At 39.5% G+C, this 27,310-nt stretch overlaps 1 protein-coding gene across 1 annotated transcript in view; it reads left to right on the top strand.

Annotated features, from left to right (window-relative positions):
- Positions 1 to 27,310, top strand: part of CACNA2D3 (calcium voltage-gated channel auxiliary subunit alpha2delta 3) — an 868,261-nt gene that overhangs the window by 722,084 nt on the left and 118,867 nt on the right. The window contains exons 28-29 of the mRNA XM_063428162.1: positions 20,773 to 20,834; positions 22,266 to 22,310. Coding sequence (XP_063284232.1) covers positions 20,773 to 20,834; positions 22,266 to 22,310 — 107 coding nt within the window. The remainder of the gene's footprint in view (positions 1 to 20,772; positions 20,835 to 22,265; positions 22,311 to 27,310) is intronic.

Raw genomic sequence — 27,310 nt, 5'->3', positions numbered from 1 at the left:
CAATAACTCTCCAGGACAGCCTCCTGTTCTCATTATATAGTTAAAGATAATAGTAAGTTCATCTTTTAGTTGATCTTTATAAAATGTATTTGTAAAGCCGTCTGGGCCTGGAGCAGTCTTTATTTTAAGTTTTAATCTATTGATTTACTAACCTATACTTCTGTTATAGGCTGGTTTATCAGTTTTAATAGGTCGGGTAGGATTTTTGCCATATGTATGTTTTCCAAAAAAATGATCAGTCTCTTCTTCCGTATAGTTCTTCTGGTAAGTTATATAGATCCCGATAAAATCTTTCAAACGCTTTTCCTATTTTTTCAGGGGCCATTCAGTAAGTTTTTTTATCCTTTATTTTATATATTACTCTTTTGTATTTATCTTTTTTCAGTTTATTGGTCATTAGTGCTTCTGGCTTGTTACCCTCTAGATACCACTTGGACTGTAGTGATTCTAGCTGTTTAGCTGCTTTGTTCATTAACTGGTTGTTCTGTTTCTGCTGTTCCTGGCTATTTGCGTGGAGGGTGTTATTTTGTTCTGCCTTTTATAATCACTTAGTGTTATATATAGTTTGGAAAGAGGGGGTATTCCATTTTTATTTGTGGTGGCTGACATTTTTATCATATGACCTCTAGCTACACTTTTATAAGTGCAGCAGACCGTGATATCCAGTGTGCCTTTATTTTTATTTTCTAAAAAGAAGAGATTGGCTATTTTCTTAATCTTTTCAACGTTATTATTTTTTATGTAATATATAATCTTTTAAGCGACAATCTTTGAGGAAAGAATCAAAGGTATCTTTATATTCTAACATAATAGGGCTGTGATCTGACCATGCTAAATCCTGTATCTCTATTATTTTAACAAGATATATAGCATGGTCACATTTCCCAAAATAAGGTAAATTCTGGAATAAGAGTAAATGTTCTAGAAAGCATGTATTATCTAGGTCAGAGCAATGAAATGTTCTCTATATATCACTTAAATTATAATTATTCAGTACATTTTGCAATTTATTCTCACTTGCTTTCCTACTTTTGCTGTCATTCTGGCTCTTTATATCTTACAGTGGGTCAACTACACAATTAAAGTTCCCCATGATTAGTACCAACCCTTGCTTAATCTGCTCTTTTTTCTTAAACACGTTTGTGATAAAGTTTATTGTAGATTTGTTTGGTGCGTAAATGTTAACTAGAGTAAATAGCTTATTGTTTATTTCACATCCAAATGTCCGAATAGCCGAAATTTGTCTGTTTTTAGATTCGGACCGAAACTAATTGCACATGTCTATTTCACATATGCTTCTCTTTCGTCTTCCCTACTTGAGGAGTTAAGTGTTGCTAGTGCCAATTTATTTTAGATAGTTGGGACCTCGCTGTTTGTTGCCTGGTAATTAGAGCTACTTCCAATTATGTTTGCGGTTGTCTAGCTTTTTAGATCTTCTGCTCGATTTATGGAAGTAGTACTTCCTTTGTGTGATATGATAATTTTCGTTGTGAACCCCCATCGGTATTTAATATTGTTTTGTCTCAAAATTGATGTACCCTCAGAAAAGTTTTTCTTCTTTTGTCTGGTTGGCCATGACAAGTTCTGAAATATTTTCAGGGTTTCAAATTCTTCTGCACCGGCTCCTGTAGCCTGCTTGCTGTCTGCAGCTGTCTCAATCCCTGCCGGCAGTGTTTTGGACTCTGCACGCATCACCTGACTCTGCGTACAAATATGATGTCATAGGCCACACTGAAAAGAAGAAACCCCTCCCACATATTATAATTAACACTAATTGTAGACTAGCCTATCAGAGACAACCTAAGCATATATAAACGAACCTTCCCCTTGCCTCAGAGCCCTGTTGTGGTCTTTATTAGACCAATGGCACGGCACGTTTTACTGTGTCTGGATTGTTTGGTTACCGAACTTTGGCTTGGCTTACATTTACTCTGTCTTCTCTGATCCTTGATCTTGGCTTGTCTCTTCGTATTCTGTCTCTCTGTTATCCTTGACCTCGGCTTGTACTCTAACTATTCTTTTTTTTTTTTTTTTTTTTTTAATAGTAATAATAATATAATTTTATTTTTTTTATTTTAAATTCTTTATTTTTGCAGTGCAGGTGAGTACAAGGAATCAACAAACGCCACAACAGCGTCTTGTAAGATATGCATTGGTATAACAGTGGCATGAGAGACTGCACATTTTTATAATTATAACAAGCTTGGTTAAAACGGTTATGTCATTAGCGTGAAGGTAAGTAAAGTGTAGCAAGATAACTGTCGTTCAACAGGGCTAAAACGTCAATGGTGTAAGGTATACACGTGTAATACAAAATAATTAGCTGTATGTTGACGGTCAAACTTAGAAGTTACTGTAAGCTCTGTTAAGGTTATCCACCAGGGGGCAGCTTAACGCCAGGCACATTTGTATGCCTAGATAGTTCAGGTAGAATAGGCAGAGAGCTTAGGACACCTACCACATCACATTGCAAACTTTTACAGTTAAAGCAGATCAAAGTAACTGTCTCAAATCAGGTTTAAGAAGTAGGTTAAAAGGCAATTGTTCCAAACATTTAACAGTGTAAACTTAACAATTAGTGATACAGGAACCGTCTCCGACTCTGTGGTATGACAGTGTGGGAAAGTCTGCTTTACTGTCTGGGTTCAGCCTATGCCTGCAATGCCAATCCGTTGGTGTTGTGTGCAATATTCCTTCGAGGCAGGGACTGGGGCAGTGTCCTGAGAGGTAAGTGTCAGCATCAGCATCTCACCGATTAATCCTTTGGGCTGCTGCGTTTGTTTGGCGCATGGAGTAGATAGGCAGAGGGTTGTGGCTGATCTGTGCACCCTGGCTCGGTAGCTGTTCGCCTCGTTCACTGGCTTAGCTGTAGTAGCGCTCTGCTGTGTTATTTGGTTCTTCCCTCGCCTTGGGTAGTTGGAGGGTCGTGGAGGTATCCGTTTACGGCGGATGATCCTCCGTTTGCGCTGCAAGTGCATGGAGGCAGTGTCTCGGGGTGCTGTCCTCTTAGGTGGCGTTGACGCCGTTGCTTTGGCTTTGCTTGTCTGCTGCGGGCGGTTAATGCCCCTCTGTCTCTCCCTCCGCTTTGTCATGTTGCCGGTTGATTGCTCCCGTGGTGTGTTTGCCATGATCGGGTGCTTCAGCCGTGTGTGAGAGGGTGTGTGTTGTCGCTGTGCCAATGTAGCTGGTTTCAGAGCAGGTGATGGGTTCCTCTCTCCCAATCTCGCCCAAAATTTCTGGCATACCGCCTCAAATTTAGCCTGGAAGGCCACTGCCCATTCATCGGCTGTCTGTGCCGGTGGATTCGCGGCACTGCCGGCAGCCATCTTGGCTGGGCCTCGTGGGGTCGCTTGGTCGGAGTGGTTCTTATAAGTGTCCCAGAGGTGAGTGTTTACCATTAGCTTGTGGACCGGGATGACCCCCGCCGGTCCAGAGGGGGGGAAGCGAGGGCCCGCCGCCAGATACCCGGCGTGGTATTGCAGCTGGGGAGCGGCCGTCTCCCCTGCGCCTGCCATGCTTGTAGGCCTCACCGTGAGTGTAGCTCGGTTTTTCGCTTGAGAGGTATCGTTCTCCTCGCTCCGATATCAGCTCTTGAGTGGTGGCCTTATAATCACGTTTGTGTGCCGGTGTGGCAGTGAAAATTCAGCTTTAGGTGCCAAGTTTAGCGGGAGCTGCTGAGATAAGCGTCTTCACAGCTCTGCGGTCAGGCCCCGCCCCCCGTACTCTAACTATTCTATCTCTTTGCATAGCCCGGCTATTCTAAGGCGGTCCTTAGATTCTAAAACACACAGACAATTTTGTGTGTCTGTGACCAGTCTGTGCGTTTAGGTTCCCCTGACAACCGTGACACATTGCTTCTTGTGCCTTTCAGTATTTGTGCCTTAAGTTTAGAAGTACATATTTTGGCGTGTTCTGGGACACCTTTAGGTTTGTTCACTCTATGGCATCTGTCCATCATAGGGATTCTGGCATCCCATTCCACTTCTAGATGTTTGATAAAATCATCTATTTATGGCTCCAGATTTTTTGCATTTATTTGTTCTGATACTCCTCTGATTCTTAAGTTGTTCCATCTTGACCGGTCCTCCAGGTCTATCAACTTGTTCTCCATGTCAGCCGTTTTCTTTTCTAGTGCCAGATTTTCTTCTTTGTGGACTTTTTCTTTGTGCTCCATCCCGTTTTTCTTCTACCCCTTGTATTCGTAGATTAAGAGTCAGCAGTTCTTTCTTAATGTTCTGAGTATTAACTTGGATTTCTTCTCTTGGTTTTTAAAATATGTATCTAGATGTCTGAATAGGTGGTCATATTCGTTTCTACCTCTTGATTCTTGGTTTTCCTCCATTTGTCCTTTATTAATATCTCCCTCGAGAGGGATGTAGTGAGAAAAAGGCATTTTTTGGTTTTGTTTTCTGGTTTATTTTATTTTTTCAAATTTGTGCCATTTTGTGTCTTTTTAGTGGCCATTTGTTTCTTAGTTTATTTAATCTATCTCTAGAGATTATAGGCTCTTTGGAATAGTGATATATTTGGTTCCGGTATGGTATTCCTTTTGTGTTTTCCATTTTCTTCTCCCTGGACCCCTCTCCTCCTCCCCCCCCCCCCCCCCTTCACCTCTCCGCTCTAATTCACAGTTATATTTTGCCTTTCTTATTCTGTTTCGTATTCACTTATTCCTGCTTTAATGGAGTAGTGGAATTAGTGCGAGAAATAGAAAGAATAGGGAAGGTGTATGAGGGGGCAGAAAGGAACAGCGAGAGAGAAAAACAAGGCAAAAGAGAAACAAACAAACAAAAAAAAACACGGGGAGTGTTGACCCGACCCACTTAAGCTCAGCACTGTAAGCAAAATTAAATTAGCTTGAAATCATATGTTGCTCCCTAAATTCTGCTCTTTATGTTGTCCTATATTTTCCCCTCTTTCTCAGGAGTCCTTTAACCCCTTAAGGACCAAACTTCTGGAATAAAAGGGAATCATGACATGTCATAAATGTCATGTGTCCTTAAGGGGTTAATATTCAAATGACCTAATGCTTGTGCTATCCCAGACAGACTATAAACAAGCATTTTAATATCACTAGACACTTAACTTTTGGAGATGCACTCTGGATCTGCTTTGTTGCAGCTTGCTGTTTTCCCCTACTGTCAATGTATTAGGATTTTACTGATTGTACTCCCTTGGTTTTTTTCATCCATGTAAGAGCTGGCTGTAGGGCATAGCTCTGTCCGGCAAGAGGTGAGTAGCTCCCTGCTTCTCAGCCCGGCATCAGGTCCTCTTTGTCCGTTATCTGGAAATTTGTAAAGCACCCCAGGTAGCATGCCAGGTAGATCGAGCCGTCTCAGCCGCATCCCACAAGGATGCAGCTATTCATGCTACGTCATCGCTCCACCCCCTAAAATAAAAATGTAGGTTATTATATATCTGGATTAAAAAAATGATACCAACTGCATCTGCATAGATAACAGGCATTAAGACTACTACAATGAAAGGTATTTGAAAAAATGGGCATCCACAACAGCCGGAGACATTTTATTTTTTATTTTTTTAATTCATTGCTAGATTTTAGAAGGGAGAGGTGAGTGGCAAAATCGAGCTTAGCTAGTAGTAGATGACGCTGCAACTATCAAAGTGAAGAGCAGAGAAGCCCAAATTGTGTAGATTGAACTTGAGGAAGGCTATTTGTGCCATCAGTTGGGGACATTTGTAGCTGCAACCAGACACAGAGCAGGACATACTTATCATTCCAGTAGCTCAGTTGGTCCTCACTAGGAGGCAAAGGAGCTTCAGAGATGTAAATTCTAACTATTTCAGAGCCACTACTCCTCTTTTGGCTGATTGCTGCTTCACTTGCTCCCACAAACCTTTTTGATAATGCTGCTGTAAGTTGTAGACAGTGACAACATGGTAGGTTTAATGTGCACATCTTCCTCAACCAGCATTCGTCTCTATTGCTGTAAATGAGGGATCGGGATTATAAGTCTGTCCCTTCAGAATGTTAGCATCAGTTTGGGGCAATTAGCAATGTGTTTACCTAGACCAGCATTGAGTAGATCGTTCTGGTTCCTGATCACTTTCAGGATCTTCTAGATCTATCAGGTCCTGGCCACTGCTTCTACATTGGTGTGAAGTGTGCCACCAGGAACTATATACTTGTTTTCCATGAAGGTATCCATCTTGTTTGTGAGGTGGGTGAACATGGGCATGACCTGTACAAACTTGGCATTACTGTGGCTCAAAGTTTCTGTCACGTCCCTGAATAGACTAAGAACTAACATTATCTGCCTTATTATTGTCCAATCCTCATGCCCCAGTGGGGAGTCAACACCAATGGAGTGGTGGGAAGGTAATCTTGGATTACTCTCTGCAATTCCAAATTCCTTCCAGCATGTGTAAAATGAAGTCCCACTATGTGCTGACACCCTGTTATAGATGGTGTGCGGGAAGCCCTCTTTTCTCTTGCACCTGTCTCAAGAGTTGGCTAGCCCTCACACTATGAAGGAACTACTCAGCAAACCTCCTGTAACACTCAAATATGGTTTGCACCCTTGTGTTGGCTTCATGAATTGCAACCTTCACTATAAGATGTTTGGAAAACAGGATAGACCTTGAAAGTAATCCTGTTACAGAGCTTTGCAGATTGGTCTCCCAACCAATTTAACACCATTTGTCTGATTGCCTGCAATATGTTCGCTTTTTGTCTGTCACTTCAACATGTAGCAGGCAGCACTAAATATTATTTTATTAACTCAATTTGTTGCCTTTTTAATATAAGATTGTATATTTTGCTGGTCTCGTAGCAATAAAAATAACGAATTAATTGTAAGCTTAACTGCTTATTCTAAAAAAATATATAAAAAACACATTACCTGAATACACTAACATTCTACAAACTATGAATTTATACAAACAGATTCACTCATCTCTATATATACCCCATAAATAAGTCCTATTTCATTCAATGTTTGTGCTTTGCAGAACATGCCAAAAGTTACAAGTTACACTTTTAAAGCATTTTATTTTCTATCTATAAACCTTTTCCTGCAAAACTTAAAATAATCCACTAAAAGCAAAAGCAAAATAGAATGAAAAAAAAAAAGAGTTCAAGAAAGTAAACATATCTTCAAATGGAAAGAAATAACTAGTGTCTGTGTAAGGGTTTAATTAATTTCATCATGTTTGCACTGGATTTAGACAGATACGGCACATCATACTATTTATAAATACTCTCCCAGTTGGAAGTGCTTACGTTTTACTCTGGGCAAACGTGGCTTTTTTAAAATTTAGCATAGAGATTAAATATTTGCTTATTTATTTAAGAGTGGCAGAGGCTTCATATAAATATGTACAGTCTCTTAGATTTAAATTCAGATGGAGCGAGCAGAGTTAGCCTTTGTGGCTGTAGACGATATCCTTTCAAATTAAAGTACTTAAAAACACTTTCCATTAAGAAAAAAAAAAAAATCGTAAAATAAAAGGTTTACTTCTTTGCAAGATTATCACCTATTACGAATGAAATCAGCACAATACAAATAGCCTTGCACTACTGATATCATGTAAAGAACACGAACGAACGTTAATTAAAACTTCCTATGAACGAACGTTAATTAAAACTTCCTATGTTTTTGGTTTAACTCCCGTAGTAGCAAGTTAATCAAACAGAAAGAGGTTAGTACTTGTCATAAATGAGCGATTATATAAAAAAGTTTTTAAAAAAATACATATTTTAATATAAATGTGTTAATTTAACCCCCCAAAAAGATAGTTTCTTTATTAAAACAACAATATTTCTCACGTAGATTTTATATTCATTAATCCTGAAGTTAACACTTTTCTGTTTCTTTTATTTTGGTTAATGCAAAGATAAATAACATTTAAAAAAAAATAATTATTATCATATATTTTACTTTAAAGACCCTTCATTATTGCAACGTTGTTTTCTTTTGTGGCGGGTTACTATATGTATAGCATTTAGAGTAATTAGTATTATTAAAGCATTGTAGAACAGCACAAACAAATGCAATAACAAAACGGTAACATTGTCAAAATGAGTAATGCTATGTACAAATACAATGAGATCATAGAAAATATAAACCACCAATAAGAATCGGTTACATTTGAGATGATAAAATTTCTAAAGCTATTAAATATGGCTAATACAATGTTTATCGGTAGCTTGGAACGACTAATAGATAAACAGATGGACAAATATATACAAGGGAGAGAGGGAAAGAGAGAATATATATATATATATTAATAATACAGAACTAATATTATATCTCCATTATAAATAAGGCATTTCTTTCTTTATATTTACCTACCTTCCTCGTTATCGGTTGGCACATCGAAATTGTTTCTGCATGGATTTTTCATTTGTTCTCTCACTTGCACATTTCCCTTGCAACAGTTTATAAACAAATATTTGTTCATTCTTCAGAATGCTATGCACTATTTCTTTCAACTACTTTAAGTTCAGTGTTACACTATAAAGAATTTCTTAAGCAAAATTCGTACTTGATGTGAGCAGAGAGGCAGCATCGAATGATCTAAGCAAGTCTTTCCAGCCCTCGTTGTTTCAGGATTTCAATAAAGCACTGGGAATATATATTTTCTGTAGCATAGCCTGAGAAAATACTTTGTTACCTCCACAGAGGATATTCAAGGAAATTGTTATTCCGTATCCTATACTGTTAATTTTCAAAGTTTATCATAGTTTGGCTTGGTTTATGTCATAAAATTATACAGATATCCCACAACTTTAACTTATCAACGTAGACTCAAGAACTAACAATGTTGACAAAAAATTCTGTATAAATTCAGTATAAATTCTGTATGTATTATTATACTGAGAAAGAAACATAATAATCATTTGGTGCTGTTTTCTTAAACTGGGCTTCTCATTTCTCATTTACTTTAAATAAATCCTGATAGATTCATATACACAAACCATTCATATAATATTGATGTCCTCTAGCTATAATAGATTTATCTAGAATTATCACATAAATATCAGACAGTCTTGCTGTGTGAATACAGTCATCTGGCAATTGCATTACAATTTTAAAACCCTCAAAAGCAGAGTTATTCAGTAAACTGGTATTTGTTGGAAATTGACAAGGAGCTTGCGTATTAGAGAATTTTTCAGATTCGGATATATTGTCTAACAATTCCTAATTTAAAGAATAATCATGTGAAATTTAAAAATCATTATACCTTCTAAAAGCATGTAATAGCAGCAGCCAGTGAGAGTTTTTTTTTACTTATAGGGGTCCTGTTTAAAGGAAAAATGTCATCATTGCTTAAATATTATTTAAAATAAAAGCTTACATGTATATAGCCTCTATGTATACTATTTTGCAATTCAGGAATATAATAAAGAATTTAGTGCATCGTTTGGCTTATCCTTGCTTTAGGGGGCAGCCATCTTTTAAACCTCTTTGTTTAGAAGTACAATAAAAAAAAACCAAAAAAAAAAAAAACCAACAGGACGAAAAATAGATAATCAAGAACAATGATGCTTTCATCAATCCTGAAATCATGAACAGTCACGATGCATTTTAAAAATGCCTTCTGGTAGGTTCCACACATTGAAAGTGTACATGTTCAAAGCAGATAAGTAGTGCTAATGAAGAAAGCTAAAGATGGCTGCTCACGTAAAGCAAGGGTGAGCGAAGAGATGTATTAAAATGAGTTATTAACTTTTAGACGTTTACAATATAAATGCACATACAGGCTTCATTACATGCACTTTCCTTTAAATTCCAACATTCTATGTCGAGGTGTGGATATGATTTTTTGATTTGTGTGATGATACTAAGTGTCTTCTGTATCATAAGGAATATTAGAATAAAAAAGTAAAAAAAAACACCTGCTAAAAAGCTTAAAGTATAGCAACACAAAGCACAGCCAGTTCTTAAAGTGATATATAGTAAGAAAACTTTTTAATAATTAAGGAACAATTATATTTTAATAATTGAGCAACAATGTCTATTTAATTATGTATTTGCTTGAGTTGGGTAAACTTGAAGAAAATTATAATTATTAACAATGTGTGGGCTGAGAGTATTTGAAATTTACCTGAGCTGAACTAGTTTTAACAAGAGGTTCAATGTTAATCATTCAATGTTAATCAGAAAACCTGGCGTCAGAGGGCACAAGTCGTTAATTGAAATGAATAAAACTCATTTTTGGAACCGAGAAGAGTAGTGAAATAAAGTGTTTAATTTTCACTCAGGTCTGACTGCACAGTGTGTTTACTTTAGATGTTTTTATTTCCTGCTTTGTTACTTGGACTTTCCTCACACACGAGGCTCCTGCGGGTTCCAGTATGCTATCAAGTAATTAGCAATCAGACTGCGCAATAAAAGACGTTTAAGCATTAGATCTATCTTAACATTAAATGTGTAGGTTACATGCAGGGAAAGTGTGGCTAGGGATGCATAAACACACATTTTTAACTTCTAAAATGCAGAGAATTCAGCAGTGAGACAGCAGGGGCATGATCTTTACACCCAAAAACTTTATTAACTCCTTAAAGATATTAGGGCGTATCATTACGTCCTAACTATAATGGGTGTTAATGCCTTCAGAGCGTAATGGAAAGTCCTGTAGGTTTGGTGTTAGCAGAGTGAAATCCCTGCTCACACAAGAGAGCCCCGGGTATCAGTGGATATCTGGGATTCCCCTCTGTCTGCTTGGGATATTTTTTTAATGTGGGTTAGGGTTAATGCTGGGTATGAGTTAAGCTGTTTTAGTATTACAGATAGTGTATGGTTGAGATTATGGTACAAGTAGGGTAGGTTTAAATTGTTGTGATGCTTTAGTATCCATTTAAATCGACATACTACGATGAAGGTGTGAGCATTTCTTCTCTCCTACCAGGACCATTAACCTCACAATTCTGACCATGTTGGGAGTAAATTGAGACATATCACGCCTCCCACCCTAATTGCTTCTTTATTTTTATTTGTATTTATATACAGGGTTATCCATGTGAGAATTGTAGGGAATTCAATGTGACTTCCAAATTCAATGCCAAACTAGCTGATCTGAATAGATAGAATTGACTTGGAAAATTTAGCTTATTCAGCTATTTTGGCATTAATGTTTAATTTCCCTTTGAATTCCTGGCAGTTCTTACTTCAGTACATAAACTTGTTAATTCTTTATCTTAAATTTGCTATTTTTTTAAATTAATTTTATTTTTATGCCTGTTAAACAGTAAGAATAACAAACTTTCCGAATGGCCACATTCTGAGATGGTTTGAGGTCAGTTTGGTATTTTATGAATGTCCAGATTCCTATATTAAGCACATTTTAGCGCTCAGTTTTTTTAGCAGACACTTTAGATTGCTTTGAAAATCTTTGGCTTATTCTGTGAAATTGTCTTAAAGGAATACTATAGTGCTAGTAATACAAATCTGTATTCCTAACACTATAGTACTAGAATACATCCCTAGGTGACAGGTCCACCTCAGAATGGAGTAAAAAGGTAATTCAACTAGGAAAGGTTAAAGGATCTTAACATGTATAGCTTGGAGGAAAGACGAGACAGGGGGGATATGATAGAAACATTTAAATACATAAAGGGAATCAACACAGTAAAGGAGGAGACTATATTTAAAAGAAGGAAAACTACCACAACAAGAGGACATAGTCTTAAATTAGAGGGACAAAGGTTTAAAAATAATATCAGGAAGTATTACTTTACTGAGAGGGTAGTGGATGCATGGAATAGCCTTCCAGCTGAAGTGGTAGAGGTTAACTCAGTGAGGGAGTTTAAGCATGCGTGGGATAGGCATAAGGCCATAAACTAATGAAAGGATTTCAAAAATTGGGCAGACTAGATAGGTAGAATGATTCTTATCTGCCGTCACATTCTATGTTTCTATGTTACCTTTTCTCCATCACTGTGCTGCTCTTGATGATCATTGAAATCATTGGGCAGCTATTGCGCATGTGCGGCAAATCAATGCATCGCTATGGGGAGCATTGAGCATCTCCATGCAGTGCGTGGAGACACTGAACGTAGGCACTGTACACAATGCAGCACTGAAATAGGAAGCACCTATAGTGGCCGTCTGAATGACTGCCAGTAGAGGTGTTACTAGGCAGCAATGTAAACACTATTTTCTCTGAAAAGGCAGCGTTTTCATTGCTGAGCCTGCTGGGACAGCCTCTAGACACCAGAACCACTACATTAAGCTATTGTGGTTCTGGTGATTATAGTGTCCCTTTCAGCAAATATAAGGATTAAAGTTTCTGGACTTATCCAGAAAGTATTCAGCATTTTTCAATCCAGAAACAAGACTACAGGATTATCACATATTTAGTCCACTCGGCCAAACTGAATGATCTACTAAATAAATTATTCATGCAGAACCTACTAGAGCAGCATAGAGACAGGATTTCTTTTACATGTTTAAAATATAAAGTTTTTAAAGACTTGTATCATTTATTGCAGCACGAACAGATGTAATTTTTAACCATACTACAGTCAAAATTAATGTTCTTAAAATAGCCCTTTAACGAACATCTTGCCAAATTGTTAATATCTGTTTCTCACAGATCAAGGCAATTAGTTTTATAAAAACTCCTAGTAAACTTTGCCAAGATCTGAATAATATCATTAAAGCACAGGAGGGGATATTGGATGAGTTTTAAACGATACACATTTAATGATTTACACAAGTTATCAGTGGCAAAACACAAAAGATTAACACTAAAGAGACTTCGTATCAGCAGTGGGAAGCTCTGCTTGTGTGTAACTACCTACCTTCAGTTTAACAAATGAGACTTCTTTTATATCTCACAGACATAAAACGTCAAGACACTACTGTCTGTATGCTCAGACATTCCATTGTGCAAACCATTAAACTCTAAATATGAGATGTTTTGCAGATGGAATGATGCTCTGTTACAAAGCTAAGAGCTTTCTGATGTGGTAAATAATTCAACTTCGGAAATGAAATGTGGAAAATGTATATTTAGATTGGCTATGTGAAATGTTACGGTGGATTAAATTCACACTAAAGATATGCTGTTGTATTTTAGTCTGTTAGTCTGTTATAACAAACTGGCAATAAAATGAGTTCACATTTATATATACTATATATTTTCAGATAACATATCCAAATACATAACTATAAATTAATACAATAATCAGCTTACTTCTGATTATCACAAAGTCCTAGGTACCTCCAAACCTGATGCGTTAACCTCTGTCTCATGTAAACAGGTCAATGAAACCCCTTGTAACTCCTCACCTCTTTCATTTGGGGTGATAAAATATCGGGAGATTTCAAAGGGTTACCCAGATTAATATGCATTTTTTGTTTGTTGGTTTTTAACTGTTTACTGATCTCCCTAATTTTTAGGGGCGTACCTGAGGCATTTGGCACCCGGGGCGGATCCTATATTTGGCACCCCCCCTAAAAAAACACCCGCAAATTTTTTAAATGTCTTTAGCACTGATCAGTGTTTTTATTTTTATGTATTTAGGACCAAGCACTGTTTGTGTGTTTGAATGTAAGCATGTTTTTGTATGGAGTATGTGTGAGTGAAAGTACGGGTGGGTTTGCACGTATTGGCATTTGAATGCAGGCGTGCATTTTTCTGTAGTGTGGTTTTTGAATATGGTGGTGTTTTTTTTGTAGTGTTGACATTTGGATGAAGGGTTGTATTTGTGCGTAGTGTAGGCGAAATGCTGAGATGTATGCACATATACATACATACATACATATACACACACTGTCACACATACACAGACACATAGGTACACACATGCAGTTACATAGAAACAGTCATACACAGACAAACACTGGCACATACAGATTGACACATAGATACAAACACACATATAGATAAAAACAGACACATACAGACACAGAGAGAGACACACAGGCACAGACACACATACAGACACATTGATACAAACACAGACACACAAACAGATACACAGACACACACTGACACATACAGATACACAGACACACATGTATAAGTGTGTGTCTGTGTGTGTTTGTATAGTGAATGCAGTGTGTGTGCTTGTATAGTGGATAATGGTGTGAGGGAAGGGGTAATGGTGAGAGCGGGGGTGGGTGATGGTGTGGGGGGTGAAGTGAGAGGGAGCTCAAGGGGGGGGTTGTTAGAGGGAGTGGGTGATTGTGAGAGGGAGGGGGTGATTGTGAGAGGGTGGGGTGATTGTGAGAGAGAAGGGGTGATTGTGAGAGGGATGGGGTGATTGTGGGAGGGAGTGGGGTGATGAAGGGAAGGAGGGGTGGGTGATGGTGTGGGGGGGTGAAGTGAGAGGGAGTTCAGGAGGGGGCTGAGAGTAGGGGGTGATTGTGTGAGGGAGGGGGGTGATTGTGAGAGGGGGTGATTGTGAGAGGGGGGTGATTGTGAAAAAGGGAGGGGGGTGATTGTGAGAGGGAGGGAGGGTGATTGTGAATGGGGGTGATTGTGAGAGAGAGGGGATGATTGTGAGGGGGAGTGGGTGATGAGGAGAGGGAGGGTGATGAGGAGAGGGAGGGTGATGAGGAGAGGGAGGGTGATTGTGAGAGGGATGGTGATTGTGAGAGGGAGGGTGATTGTGAGAGGGAGGGTGGTTGTGAGAGGAAGGGGGGTGATGAGAAGAGGGAGGGGGTGATAAGGAGAGGGAGGAGGGTGATGAGGAGAAGGAGGGAGGGTGATTGTGGGAGGGGGTGATGTAATGAGGAGAGGGGGGTGATGTGATGAGTAGAGGGAGGGGGGATGATGTGATTGGGAGAGGGGGCTGATGAGTAGAGGGGGGGATGAGGAGAGGGAGGGGGGTGATGTGATTGGGAGAGGGGGTGATGAGTAGAGGGGGGATGATGTGATTAGGAGGGGGGTGATGAGGAGAGGGGTGTGATGTGATGAGGAGAGGGGGGGTGATGCAGGGGAGAGTAAACAATTACCTTAAATCCCTGGTGGCCCAGTGGGGGCTGCCTGGTGGTCCGGTGGGCTCCCTGGTGGTCCGGTGGCCATCATTTCCGGTGTGCAGCTCCACAGAGCTGCAGATCATGGATCTCGCGAGACCCAATCAGAGCGTTGCCTGCCGAGCTGCAGACAGGTCTCGGCAATGGGTGCAGGAGGGGCATTGCAGTCTGCCCTGGGCACCCCCCTAGTGAGTGGCACCCGGGGCCGACCACCCCCCCTGCCCTCCCCTTAGTACGCCGCTGAAATTTTTTTAGGCATTTCTGATTCAGTACTCTTGATGTCCTATCTTGAATATAGGGCCACAGTTAGGCTTTTAAATCAGTCAAGGCATTACATGATTAGTTTTTTACAAATCATTTGAAATTGATTTTTGAGTTTAATTCTCAATATAACCATGTCATAGGGGCAATGGAATGATGTATACATATTGAGAAGATTGCAGAATGCCTCGGAAATGGAAGGAGTTATGGGGAAGATTCTGAATCCAAGTGGAGACACTGGACGTGCAATACGACATATATAAAAATAAACTTATCTGCAATGCATGTTACTGTCAGGGTTGTTCATTAAGCTATGAATTGTTGCAAAGTGACATCTGAATTGGAAAATGTATGGAAAACAGAGCTAATTTAGCAGAATTCTCCAACTCAGCTATAGTCATATCTTTAATAAAATAAAAATAAAATAAAACTTGCAAAGCATATCATAAACGTAGAGATATATGTGTGCATGGGTCCAGTGTGTGCATGAAGAGATGTATTAGTGCAGAGGGTTAGCATGCGTGTATGGGGGTGTGGATTGTGTTCTTTATCACCTCCTACTCATGACCTTCTTGTATATCTTCCAATATCCCCCTTTCCCCACTTGTTTTCCTCTTTCCATATGCCCATTCCCTCACTTGTGTTTTTTTTTTTTTTGTATCTCCATTACTTTTTCTGTCCCTTTCTCCATATCTCTCCTTCTCCATATTCTAGTGTTTCAATCTCCATATTCTCCTTTCTTTCTTCCTCTCCTTATCACTCCCCTTCTGTCCCTCTTCCCAATCACATGTTTACTTCTTCCACTCCCTCCTACCTTTAAAAGCACAGCGAGTGGCATGGGAGTAATAATTTTTCTGTTTGATGCCTGGAGTTTTGAGTTGATGAAGGGTATAAAACAGGGGTAGGCAACCTTCGGAACTCCAGGTGTAGAATACATCTCGTTTGATGCTTTGCCACAATATGGCTGTAAGAGCATTATGGGAGATGTAGTTCACAATATCTTGAGTGCGAAAAGTTGACTACCCCTGGATAGAACATAACATCATATTCCTGCTCTTTATTACTGCCCCTGGCACAGCCTGCTCTCTCACAGGACTCTCATTCCCAAGCTAGTCATCTGTGCATACTAGATCGATAAATAAAATTGACTATAGCAGGGTGATAAGTTCTTTGTTCACCTTGCCGTTACTAAGAGCAAGAAGAAATTAAATAAAGGAACTCACTTAAGGCTCCCCCCTTATATATGTGCCTGGTGTGAACTTAGCACATTTCGCACAGACAAATAAATAACCAACAGCTGTTGCACATGCACAGAATAATACTGAAATGCCCAACAAGACTGACACAAAAAAAAAAAGCTGGACACCAAAGGAAAAAAAACAAAAAAAAAACGAGATTGGTTGGACATGGATTTGGGAACAACTTGGAATTGATCAATTTGTGTTACGTCAAGTATAAACCAAAAGCTTTTCAATTCATTGATAAACGTGTACCGTGGTTATTGGTTCTACATTGATTATTGATGGATTATTTTATACAGTTGGAATAATATTACTTAGATTTACACATATTCAGTCATTGCTAGTATTCGATCATCTCCTGTTCCATTACTGAATTCCAACTACAGCATCAAACAAATGTTTGATTCATTTTTCTAAATAAACCTGTCTTGTTAATGTAGAAAATAAAATAGAGGCGAAGAATGATGCAGATTTGGAAAATAATCTGGTTAAATATTTTCTTAACGGACGCATTAGTGCATATACAATACCCCGTATGTTTACCATAAAGGGTAGCAGCAAGTTTACATTTTAACTTTGATCCGAAAAACAAATTTGCAATGTGAGTGACCTTTCCACTGGGGCTTGATTTGCTTTGAAGAAGGTTGCAACATATACAGAAACATGCTCTCAGCTGACAGTACTGGTAAATGATCTGATTGTTCAAATATACAGTATCATTTATAAACAGAATATAAACAGAAGCTTTTAACAAGGCCTTCTGAAATGTAATCTTTTTTTTAAATCTTACTTAGTTAAACAAATAACTTGCATTTTTTAATACTCAAATATTTTTTTTCCCATCTCCAGCAAATTTAGCCTACATTTCCAAGTCAGCTGTTATATCATTACAGTCACTGTTTTGACGTGAAAAAATCTCAGATATTAAAAATCACAACTAACATCTAACACAACTAACATCACTTCCCAACAGTGTTCTGTTCTATAAAGTTCTGCACAAATGCAAAAGGGGAGGAGTCATAAATGGAATATGCTTTCTGGTCCAATTAGCTTCCAAGGTGATCCCCCCTAACCTCCCCCCATTTGACCACTTTTTATAACAGAATGCTATGAATAATCATCCCTGGGACTATTTACAGCTTCCTGGATCTATTTACAGTAGAGCTCCACCAGCAGGGTGCTTGTTTTACATATTGCTACACAACTAACAGGCAGACAACATGCATTTGAAACTCAGACATCTCAGTTAGGGTTTTAAATGGATGAAAGACATGTTATTAGTGTGAGAAACAAAAACTTTGGAATTTATACAATTTCAATCTTAAAATAGCACTAAGACAAAAGTTTTTTTTTTTTTTTCTACTGTGAAATATATCATCAGATTTTATGCCTCCTGATGAATTGGTGAACAGTCTAATGCTAGAAGAAGCACAAGCTTAATGTGACATGTTTCGTGGAGGTTTTTTTCCTCCTTCAAAAAGAAAAAGGCAATTTACTCGTTCTTACTCTGTAGTATACCCCTTAGTATACAGATTCCAAAAGGAAAATTAAAAACTCACCTGTTTGATTTTGCTCTAGGTAATTCATAATTTTAAATTCCATTTTTATATTCTAGGGTAATGAGTCTCAAACCAGTCCTCATGCACTTCAATCATCCAACTTTAACTACCTTTCCATTAAAACAGAATAGAGAATTCCCTAAATCCCAAACCATTGGGAATGCTTGATTTCCAAACCACTGATCAAGGAGATGAAGTCCCTTGACTGTGTCTACAAACAATTTCTGCAGATGGTCTTGCTATAGCTCATACAATCTGGCCAAGGAATGCAATTATTATACCTTGTTTTCCCATGAAAAGATTTAAAAAACAATTTCTGGGGATTAATAATCATTACAAGAAAAACTACACAGTAAATAATTTGCAAAAATAAATTCTGTATTTTGCATATAATGATGGCAGATGTTATCTGTTTGAGTCTTGTTTTCACCCACCTGCCAGATTTCCTAGATTCTCACAAAGAAGTTATATAGAAATACTGAGAAGCATAAAATCATAACGCACACACAGTTAAAAAAAATACATTGTATGTATATGTATACATATACACACACACGTATATTAACTTATTTATTTTAAGTGTGCTTTTACGTTCTTTGGTATTTGCATACAGCTAAAAGAACGTAACACATTCATCAACCATGTAGCATTCTTAGTGTAACGGAGCTCCTGTACCCAAAGTGGTACCTCCGTTGTATCTCTCTCCCAAATCCCGCAAGGCGAATAGTCATTATAGCTTTCGTATACCCAAGCATCAGTCAAGACTTGATGAAGGGTAAAACAACTGGTTTTATTGTAAAATGAGACAGGTATACACAGACCCTCAACATACATTAAGCACATCCAGTCTGCAAGATAATTGTGTCAGCTCTCGGTTAATCTAACTATCTCCCGCAACATTGAAAAAAAAAAAAAAAAACATCAATGAAAACAACATATTCTATATCCCTGGATAGGTCTGATCCAAGTGCCCATTCTGTGAAAATAGTGATCAGATCCATGGGATATTCTCCAAATGCCATTGGGTTAAAGATCTAGCCGACCTATGAAAGTTCAGTAGCTCTAGCTGCTCGAGGTAGGGGAGCTCCATCCCGAGCGACTAGTTGCCCTGACGGGTAGTAACTTCCCTCCAAAAAGCACCCTCCTAAGCCATCAGGAAAAGGTAAAAAAAACAGGGTACAATAGGACCTGGACAAGGCCCTGAACATGGCCAAGCCGGAATTCCAGGGTAAACGCAGGTAGCTCCCGCTGGTGGTGTTTGGTTACTCCAGCTCTCTGAGAACCAGGGGGAAAGAGACACTGGTATGCACACACATAGGGGAGTGGGGTAAACAAGGGGGACATAGTGAATTATAGTCTTTTGTGTTAAGTTCTTCACATCAAGTATGAAACTCACAAAGAAAACAAACTCACACCTGCTCCTATAGAAGGGGGTAAATCCTTGATAGAAACAGAGGTACTGATACATACATTTTATACACCATTAGAGGCAGTATCTTATTGACATTTACAATTATGAAGGATATTTTGAGATTATTTATGCTAACAGAAGTTCCTTATAAAAAACTATAGTTCACTTTAGTCACATAGTTACATAGGCTGAAAAGTGAAAGTTCAGCCTTTCTCACATCTGTTTTTGCTGTTGATACAAAAGTGAATAAAAGCCTGTCTTCCAACTGTCCTAAAGTTCAGGACAGTTACAGGTCTCTGGTGTCCTGAATCTAAAGGAATGCCTCCAACTGTCTAGATTCTGGTGGCACAGTCGCAATTTTTGGGTCCTGCTCGCCATCCTGACTTACTTCCCTGTCACAAAGTGAGTTGACTTAACATGATAACGATAGGCAGACAGAGTGGCATACATTCACACCAGATTACTTCCCAGGAAAGGTGTGGACGAGCACAGTCCTGCCCCTTTTAGGATGAAGCCAGTGACTCAATAACATCAGTGACCCACCCCCTACCACCTTCCCACCGGCATTCCACTTCTTGGACTTCTTGAGGGAGGTATGAGGAGGCACTAGAGACCCCAGAAAGCCAATCACAAACTTGAAATTGCAGGCATTCACATTGTGCAAACAAAGTTTATTAGCACTCATGTTCACAGAAGGCCTGTAGAGGGTTACTGCCAGTCAAATTAACACTTCATAGTTTTGGATGTATGCGCCATCAAGTGCCTACTACATGCCTTTGCCTTTTCCCCCAGATTTTAAATTTCCAGCGTTAGGAGGTACCCAATTGCTTTCATAAACGCAGACATTGTGGCAGGTACTACTCTCTTAAAATGCTGTTCCATCTCTGATAACATTAGGTTTACACCCGTTTTGTATAAAGCTTATAGTCTATAATTTTATAATGACCTATAATAATAATAATAAAAATTAAAAAAAAAGTTAGATTATACTATACCTGATATATAATCCAAAGTGATGTATTCTCAGAGTCAGGGCCCCAAAACATGATATTTATCAGGCTCCATGTATCTGACCACACTGAAATTAGTGTAGCTGCACTGCTTTTCCCAGTATAGTAGTGAACCTGTGACTCTCGAAAGGGCTAATGCCAAATTTATTTTAGGACATATAATTTTACAGTTGAACAATGGATCAGTGAGCTAGTTTTACAGCTGAATAATGGATCATCGAGCTGGGGCCAAGTACATAACATGAGGCCCTTTTACAAGAAGTCAATAATATATAGGGGATAGATATTTTATGTGTATCCTCTCTCAAGTCTAAATGCTTTCTTTTTGTTGTGTTCTAGCTGTAGGAATCCAGATGAAACTTGAATTTTTCCAGAGGAAATTTTGGATTGCCAGCAGACAGGTAAGTTAAAATACAATGTCTGTTTTGAAAGCCACATTCACATTCATTTATCGACATTTTAACACCTGCGTATGACCGGTCAACATTGCAAACACAATCACAATTTCCAACACTGCTTTAACCATTATCATACTGGTTAAAAGAAGCATTTTAAACACTCAAGTTTCAGTGATTGCAATCCCGTTAAAGAGGAGATATTTTAGCCTTGTGGTGCCGTTAATAAAATTATACAGTAAAGGAGGAGACTATATTTAAAAGAAGAAAAACTACCACATAGTCTTAAATTAGAGGGACAAAGGTTTAAAAATTTCCAGATTCCTATATTAAGCACATTTTAGTGCTCAGTTTTTTAGCAGACACTTTAGATTGCTTTGAAAATCTTTGACTTATTCTGTGAAATTGTCTTAAAGGAATACTATAGTGCTAGTAATACAAATCTGTATTCCTGACACTATAGTACTAGAATACATCCCTAGGTGACAGGTCCACCTCAGAATGGAGTAAAAAGGTAATTCAACTAGGAAAGGTTAAAGGATCTTAACATGTATAGCTTGGAAGAAAGACGAGACAGGGGGGATATGATAGAAACATTTAAATACATAAAGGGAATCAACACAGTAAAGGAGGAGACTATATTTAAAAGAAGAAAAACTACCACAACAAGAGGACATAGTCTTAAATTAGAGGGACAAAGGTTTAAAAATAATATCAGGATGTATTACTTTACTGAGAGGGTAGTGGATGCATGGAATAGCCTTCCAGCTGAAGTGGTAGAGGTTAACACAGTAAAGGAGTTTAAGCATGCGTGGGATAGGCATAAGGCTATCCTAACTATAAGATAAGGCCAGGGACTAATGAAAGTATTTAGAAAATTGGGCAGACTAGATGGGCCGAATGGGTCTTATCTGCCGTCACATTCTATGTTTCTATGTTTCTATACCCAAATTTCCCATTCATTAAAGTTCCATTTACTAAAATAACCAAGCATTTCTTCTACAAAGACTAAGCAATGCTGTATTTTTATTCTTTTATCATCAATGGATACTTAAGCGGATTATCATAAAACCATAATATCCTTCTGTTACCAGCTGTCTGATCCCATCAATTGTAATGTACGTACATAGTCATATGTAAATCACTGTTCTTAAGCTTTTTATTTTTTTGCATTCTAATTTTTTTTTTAGAAGTTTATTAATCCAGCCGTAATAAGTTTGGACTTTTGATTTATTTATAACATATTTTACCAGGATGGATACATTGAGATTTCCCTCATTTTCAAGTATGTCAAGTACTGACACATGCAATTTTGGCATTTTACATCAGATGTATGCAAATATCAAATAATCATAAAATACTGATGCACCAAAAAAAACTGTGATTACTTCTTGTTTTCTTATTATTTCTCTCTTTTTTTTTTAAATTTATTTATAGTGTGCATCCCTGGATGGAAAGTGTTCCAAAAGTTGTGATGATGAAGTAAGTGTTAAAATGATTCATATACATATTAACAGAGAGACGGAGAGTGACTCTTAATAAACCACAGGACCAAAAAGCACTATCAAATCATGGCAGTACAACTCTCCACTAATCCCAAGCAGACCGGGGTATATATGGCCCAGTTGTGCTTTAGATTAGGGTCCACATACTGCACAAAGGGGATCTGTGTAATGAATACACATGACTGTACATATGTAGGAAAGAACAAGCAGATCATGTTAAATGTGTATATATATATATATTATATTTAGATATTATATATAAAGGCAGGAAACTGGAGTTGTGAGAGGGATTAGTTTCGGCTAGTTAAAGTACTCACTTCCTCTTGCCAGTAATTTAGAGTATCTTGTTCGATCTAGTACGTATCCCACCCTCCACTTATGATTTTCAGGACACTTTTCTGAACTAATTCCTTATAGGGCTACCAGAAAATCAGTTTTGCCACACCTCAACTGACTAATGTATATTCCCTATGTTACGCTTATTATGTTTATTTCTTATAACTTATGGTCTGTTGTGTCCCGACCACAAATATCTATATATATATATACATATAGAGATTGTAGCTGCATTAGTCCAGTGATGCAGATGTAAAAAAACAGATACAATTTGTATCTTGTAATACCTTTTTTATTGGATTAACAGAATTTTGTAACAACAAGCTTTTGTGAGAACCTCCCTGTGAAATGCTTTAGACTTGAGAAAGTGGGGTTCTTGTCATTACAAAATTCTTTTAGTCCATAAAAAAGGTATTACAAGATACAAATTGTATCTGTTTTTTTACATCTGCATCACTGGACTAATACAGCTACAATCTCTACTTGAACACTTGTGTATATATATATATACCTAGAGAGTTGTGGTGGGGAAAAAAGTGTGGATGAAAACCCCTTCCACCTGAAGTAAGTGGATAGTTAATACATTGCTAAACTACACACACCAGTCAAGCCATAAGACTTGCTTTTCCTCACTACTGCAAGGGATCTTGGGTGGGCATAATTTGGTGAGGGAAAAATTTGGTTCTTTGTTGAGCTAATTTGCATATGCCGTCCATGACTTAGAAGCCCAAACAGTTCCAGGGAAATTGTGGTAACTGCCGGTCTCAGTTTGTGGGTTTTTATATAAAATCCATACATAATATGTGAATGCTTTTAGGTGTTGAATGCTCTCCCCATTCGGTAGTTTATATCTCCCGAACACTGTTCGTATATGTGGTCGGGAATTTGAACAGGCAGCAGTTCCATATTCACCCGTGTTCACGGTAGTGTCTAGCCCAAATAAGTTCCAGGCACTCGACGACCAGGTACCTCTGCCTACGTTCGGAAGACCATCCAGGGGAGCCTTTCAATAATAGTTTCCATTGGGGCTTTATACTGAATACTTTGTATTCCGCGTTCTAATTAGATGTTGGGGTGGTCTTCGTTCGGGAACCTAACCAGGGGAATTTCGTATGAACAAACAAACAGGGGAAAATGATTACAACCAAAACAAGTGATGGGGCATTCATTCACACTGTTCCCCCTTCATCCATGTCTCTGGCAGATACGGTTTGACCCTTTTCGGGTCAAGTTTGGGATGTCCGGGATATAAAATCAGTCTTTTGGGTTGGCTAGCTCAGTCGATATAGCCCGTCTACGTTCCCATTCTGTTTACCGGGTTTGTAGTGAATGGTAAAATTGTATGGCTGCAGGGCTAGGCTCCACCTCAGGAGTCTGGCATTGTCTCCAGTGACCATACTAATGGGTTGTGGTCGGTGATGAGGAAGGTATGGTGTTAATATTTTCAGTGCCCACACCAGGTCCTGTCACTCCTTTTCAATAACTGCGTAGCTAACGTCTCTCGGTAAGAACTCAGATAGGCCAGTGGATGCCCATCCTCGCTGACTTGGCTTAAAACTGCTCAAGTCCAAACACGGAAGCTTCTGTATGGACAATAAAATGTTTGTTAGGATCTGGGGCAGCTAGGACAGGGGTATTGACAAGAGCTTGTTTTAAGGCTTGGAACACTGTTTCACATTCTGGAGACCACAGGACATGCCTAGGTAAGTTCTTTTTGTTTAAGCCAGTCATGGGCTTGGCTATAGCACTATATTCTGGGACAAAAAGTCTATAGTAGCCGGTTGTCCCCAGGAAAGCCATGACTTATGTACGGGAAGTGGGCCAGCTAGCAACAGCCTCAATCTTGGCTGGTTCGCGACGTTACTTTCCACATCCTACACGGTGGCCCAGATACTGTACCTCCGCCATACCAATGTGACACTTGTCTGGATTCAAGGTTAGGCCGGCCTCCCTTATTCTATCTATTACGGTCCCTAGGTGCTCTAAGTGAGCCTCACAGGTGTCACTGCAAATGGCTATGTCATCCAGGTATGCACACGCATAATCCTGGAGACCATCTAACAGGTGATCTACCATCCTTTTAAAAGTGGCTGGGGCATTCTTCATCCCGAACAACATAACTCTGAACTGGTATTAGCCAAACGGGGGGACGAAGGCCAGTTTGGGGATCTCCTCTTCCACTAGGGGAATCTGCCAATACCCTCTGCACAGGTCAGTGGTAGTCAGATAGCGCCCCTAGCGATACGATCTAACACTTCATCTACCCGAGGCATGGGGTAGGCATCGGTGACTGTCTTATCATTCAGTCGCCTGTAATCCACACAGAAACAGGTAGTGCCATCCCGTTTTGGGGCACTGCTGAGCTGCTGGAGGTTCTCACTCCATCCGGTCCCTCAGCTCCAGCACAATCAGGGTCCCTGCTATTTCTGTCACTTCCTCCCAATGCTCCCGGATAAGGTCTAGGAGTCCCCGTACCCACCTCCCAAATAACAGCTCAAACGTGGAGAACCCAGTAGATTCCTGTGGCACCTCCCGGTAAGCAAATAGGAGGTGTGGCAGAAACTTTCCTAATCTCTGAAAGTGGTAGTAAACATACTTAACATTTGTTTTAAGGGTTCTATTAAACCGCTCCCAGAGACCTGGTCTGGGAGTGATAAGTCGAACTCATAAGGGGCTTGATCCCACAGACTTTCCACAGCTGATGGGTCACTTCAAAGAGTACTTTGGTCAGAAAGAATCTCAAGTGGAAATCCTACTCTGGAGAATATTTTGACCAGGGCATCAGCCACTGTCTCTGCCTGGATATTGGGTACAGCCACAGCCTCGGGGTCCCGAGTGGTATACAATAACCAATGTGTGAGCGCTAAAATCCCAAACAGATAATATGGCAGCGTTCAAAAATACAATGCACAAAAAAATGTGAAAAGCAAAACAATAATTACCAAAAAGAACGCGCTAAATTAATCTGTAAATACAAAGAAACAAATAATGGTGCAGACCATCTGGTAATAGTAATATGGAGAAAAGGAGTTGTATGAAAAAAACTCACATGTCCCAGAGCCCTATCACCCCTGGCTCTGGGTTTGAAATGCTCCTTGGGAGAGGGGATATCCCCACACTGCAGGATAATCCAAAGGATATGTCCACTGATGATTCTGCTGTGCTGTGTATAAAAGGAAGAAGGGCAGGACCCCCAATTGAATAGTATCACAATTAGGTTTATTATACAAAAAAGGTTAAAAACCCTTACTTTGGATGTGGTGGGTATGAACTCGCAGAGTCACCCACATAAAAGCATAAAACAAATATACTCGAAAACGCTTCCTGGTTGTAGTCCGGCCACGTGATCGCTTCCGGGTCCGCCCTCCAATGACGTCCGTGTGACGAGTTTCGCCCGCCTCCACAGGCTTCTTCCCCGAGTGGTATAGTCCACTACAGTAGGGATATATCTCTTACTGGAGTGGCTAAGCTGTGCTAAGGGTCCTATCAGGTCCACCGCTACCCAGCTAAAGGGCTCCTCGATAATGGACATAGAAACCAACTTAGCTTTTGGGTGGTCACCACTTTTGCCCACCTACTGGTGGGCCAAAAGAAGTTCTGGGTTACCCGATAGGATGTCCATCGTATTCCCAGATGTCCTGCTAGCGGTACATCATGTGCCAACTTCAGTAGCTCCAACCGGTGTTTCTCTGGCACTACCAGTGGATGCTTCTGAATGGGCCCAGGGGTGTTTGACTTGGATTCAGTGATCCAGGATAGTCTGCCTCCTTCCCACAGAAACTGCTCTCCGCCCAATCCCCTCATATCAGTTATAGCCCTATCCCTATATTTCCCTTTCAAAGTCCCCAGGTCAAGGGTTCTATTGCTACAGTCGGGGTAGGGGTTCTTACCTGGGCCTGAATGCAGAAAGTGATTGAGTGTCCATAGCTCGTGCCTGGGCTCTGGTAGTCCCAGCTTTAACTTCAGGTGTGGTCGTGGAAGCTAATCCAGAAGTTAACGGTCCCAGGTAATTTCCTAACAGGACTTTTGCTGGTAAATCCTTCATCACTCTGACATCCACTGTACCGGCTCCTGCACCACAATCCACATGTACCCGGGCAGTAGACAGTCGGTAGATAGCTTCCCCAGCTACCCTAACAGCAACAGACTTCCCAGGATGATCTGTGCTGTCAACAAAGTGTTGTTGGATGAGGGTGATGGTTGCTCCAGTGTGTCTTGTCCGTTGATAAGAACCAGCAGCCTGTGGTGTTGTCGGTTGTCATTGGTGGCTGCCTGTACCAGGTCGACTTCATGCAGTTCTCCTAGCGGTTCTTCTCAGCCCACCTCAGTAGCATCCCAGGCTCAAGAACTGGTGGTGTCCATGCAGTGTGTAGTGGCCCAAGGACTTGGGGTTCCCTGACAGTTCCAGTTAGGTCGAGAAGGCTCCAGGGGACTGTTGTTTCGAATATGACCTATTTGCTTACAGCAAAAACAACGAGGTCTGGTCTATTGTTGGGGTACATAAACCTCAGGAGTGGGTCATGGGAGAGGGTGATAGTTCCCTCCTGTTGTAAGTAGTGCTGGTTCAATCCTGGGAGTTTGAACCCGGGGCTGAGACCGGTCCAACTTGCAGTCATCTGTGTATTTGTACGCTAAACTGGC

Source organism: Pelobates fuscus, chromosome 7 (genome assembly GCF_036172605.1).
Source record: "Pelobates fuscus isolate aPelFus1 chromosome 7, aPelFus1.pri, whole genome shotgun sequence".
NCBI lineage: Eukaryota > Metazoa > Chordata > Amphibia > Anura > Pelobatidae > Pelobates > Pelobates fuscus.
The sequence above is the reverse complement of the archived record's forward strand: the minus strand, read 5'-3'. Positions and strand labels throughout refer to the sequence as shown.